General features: G+C 45.1%; 1 protein-coding gene across 7 annotated transcripts in view; it reads right to left on the bottom strand.

The window, feature by feature from the left end:
• Positions 1-2419, bottom strand: part of DUS2 (dihydrouridine synthase 2) — a 63089-nt gene that overhangs the window by 23829 nt on the left and 36841 nt on the right. For all 7 annotated transcript variants that reach the window (XM_017539456.2, XM_017539455.2, XM_017539454.2 and 4 more), the window contains one exon: positions 401-461. In XM_017539456.2, the coding sequence (XP_017394945.1) occupies positions 401-461 (61 nt within the window). The remainder of the gene's footprint in view (positions 1-400; positions 462-2419) is intronic.

The raw sequence follows: 2419 nt of genomic DNA, 5'->3' as shown, positions 1-2419 counted from the left end.
ACCGCAACCTCCACCTCCTGGGTTCAGGCAATTCTCCTGCCTCAGCCTCCTGAGTAGCTGGGATTACAGGCACGCGCCACCATGTCCAGCTAATTTTTTGTAGCTTTAGTAGAGACGGGGTTTCACCATGTTGACCAGGATGGCCTCGATCTCTTGACCTCGTGATCCACCCGCCTCGGCCTCCCAAAGTGCTGGGATTACAGGCATGAGCCACCGCACCTGGCCATATGGGTCCCTATTCTAATTTTGCCAGTTCATCTAATAATCTAAACTTTTTGAGCATTTTCCCCATCTAGTACAGAATCCAGTCCAGAGTTAGTTATTATACTTAGTTGTTATGTCTTGTTAGCCTCTTCATCTGCATCCTACATTTATGAGGAGTATAAGGAAATCAGTTTACCTTGGTGGAATATTCTTTTGGACAGCCCATGTTGACATCAATACCAGCCACATCATTTTCTCTGGAAAAAGATGAAGGAGTAAAGGTAATAAATATTGAATTAGAGGAAAGAAGGTGGAATTAAAGGCATAGATGTGGAATTAAAGGGAAAGGGTCTGTGCTCATGAACCTCTAACCCTGTCCCTGGCCCTATGAAACACACCAACCCCCCAAGGCTGGGCGCGGTGGCTCACGCCTGTAATCCCAGCACTTTGGGAGGCTGAGGCAGCAGATCACAAGGTCAGCAGTTTGAGACCAGCGTGACTAACATGGTGAAACCCCATCTCTACTACAAAATACAAAATATTAGTCGGGCATGGTAGTACATGCCTGTAATCCCAGCTACTCGGGAAGCTGAGGCAGGAGAATCACTTGAATCTGGGAGGCGGAGGTAGCAGTGAGCCAAGATCACACCATTGTACTCCAGCCAGGACAACAGATCGAGACTCCATCTCAAAAAAAAAAAAAGAAACATACCAAGCCCCAATGACAGAAGCTGAAAAATGGGAAAGAAACCCGTCCCTAAAATGTGCAACTGTCTCATCTGAGCAGAGAACCAGAGAAAAGATATAATGTATGCATACATCTATAAAAGGCAGTAAAAGCCATTTGTCAATGCAGAAAAGTGACATGAGCCTAAGAGCCCTTTCCCAGACTACAGCTTCTAGTGGAAGTTATAGCACTGCCTTTGTTGGCTGGGCTGCACAGACGGTTTAATCCAAACAATTCTCAGATATAAAAAGAATCCTCACTCCATCCTCTGGTATGCATTTTGTTGGTGCAAAAGTAATTGGGGTTTTTGCCATTACTTTCAATGGCAAAAATATTAATACCTAATATTAACTGAAATATTAATACCTAGTTAATAGTCTGTGATCAGCAGCAATAACTGCCTGAGTTCCCTCTTACTCTCTTTGTAATTGTAACAGTAGTAAACACTTACTAAGATCTCACTTATGTGCCACATGCTACAAAGACATTTAGATGCATTATTTCACTTACCTTTCCCTATGCCAAAGGTTGGTAGCACTATTTTATAGAAAATTCTCAGTGAGATTAAGTAACTTACCTCAGGTCACACAATTAACAAGTAGCAAAACCAAAATTCCAAACCTGGTCTGTCTTAATTTCAAAACCTATCACATTAACTATAGCACTCTCCTGCCTTTGTTTTTGTTTTTGAAAGGTCTCACTCTGTTCCCCAGGCTGGAGTGCAGAGGCGCAATGAGGGCTCACTGCAGCCTCGACCTCCTGGGCCCAAGTGATCCTTCCACGTCAGCCTTCCAAGTAGCTGGGACCACTGGCATGCACCACCATTTTTGTAGAGATGAGGTCTGCCTATGTTGCCCAGGCTTCCTGTCTTTGTTAATTCAGGAAGCAATATGTTTTACCTATACTTCTATACTTAAAGCTTCAGAACTCATAGTCATGGGAATCCCTGGAAAGGGAGTTTCAAATAAATACAAAAAAACAGCTCCCCGTAGTATGCACAGAAGGTCTCTGGGATCTAGGCACTGTGGGTACACGTGAGTCCCAGGCCGGCCCTTGGATGCCACAAACAGAGGGAAACCAGACACTCTTAACCTGAAAATAGAAGGTAATGGGCTAGAAGGCAGAAGGGTGGGTCACCTCCAAAGTCACCAAGACATTAAAGCCTCACAGTTCAAAGGAGAGACAAAGGCAGTGTTAAAGATGGAGGAGAGGCTGGGCCTAGTGGCTCATGCCTGTAATCCCACCACTTTGGGAGGCCGAGGCGGGCGGATCACAAGGTCAGGAGTTCAAGACCAGACTGGCAAATGTGGTGAAACCCCATCTCTACTAAAAAATATAAAAATTAGCTGGGCATGGTGGCTCATGCCTGTAATCCCAGCTATTTGGGAGGCTGAGGTAGGAGAATTGCTTGAACTGGGACCCTGGAGGTTGCAGTGAGCTGAAATTGTGCCACTGCACTCCAGCCTGGGCTACAGAGCAAAACTCTAC

Source organism: Cebus imitator, unplaced genomic scaffold (genome assembly GCF_001604975.1).
Source record: "Cebus imitator isolate Cc_AM_T3 unplaced genomic scaffold, Cebus_imitator-1.0 Scaffold118, whole genome shotgun sequence".
Lineage (NCBI taxonomy): Eukaryota > Metazoa > Chordata > Mammalia > Primates > Cebidae > Cebus > Cebus imitator.
This window is presented reverse-complemented; position numbering and strand designations above follow the sequence as displayed.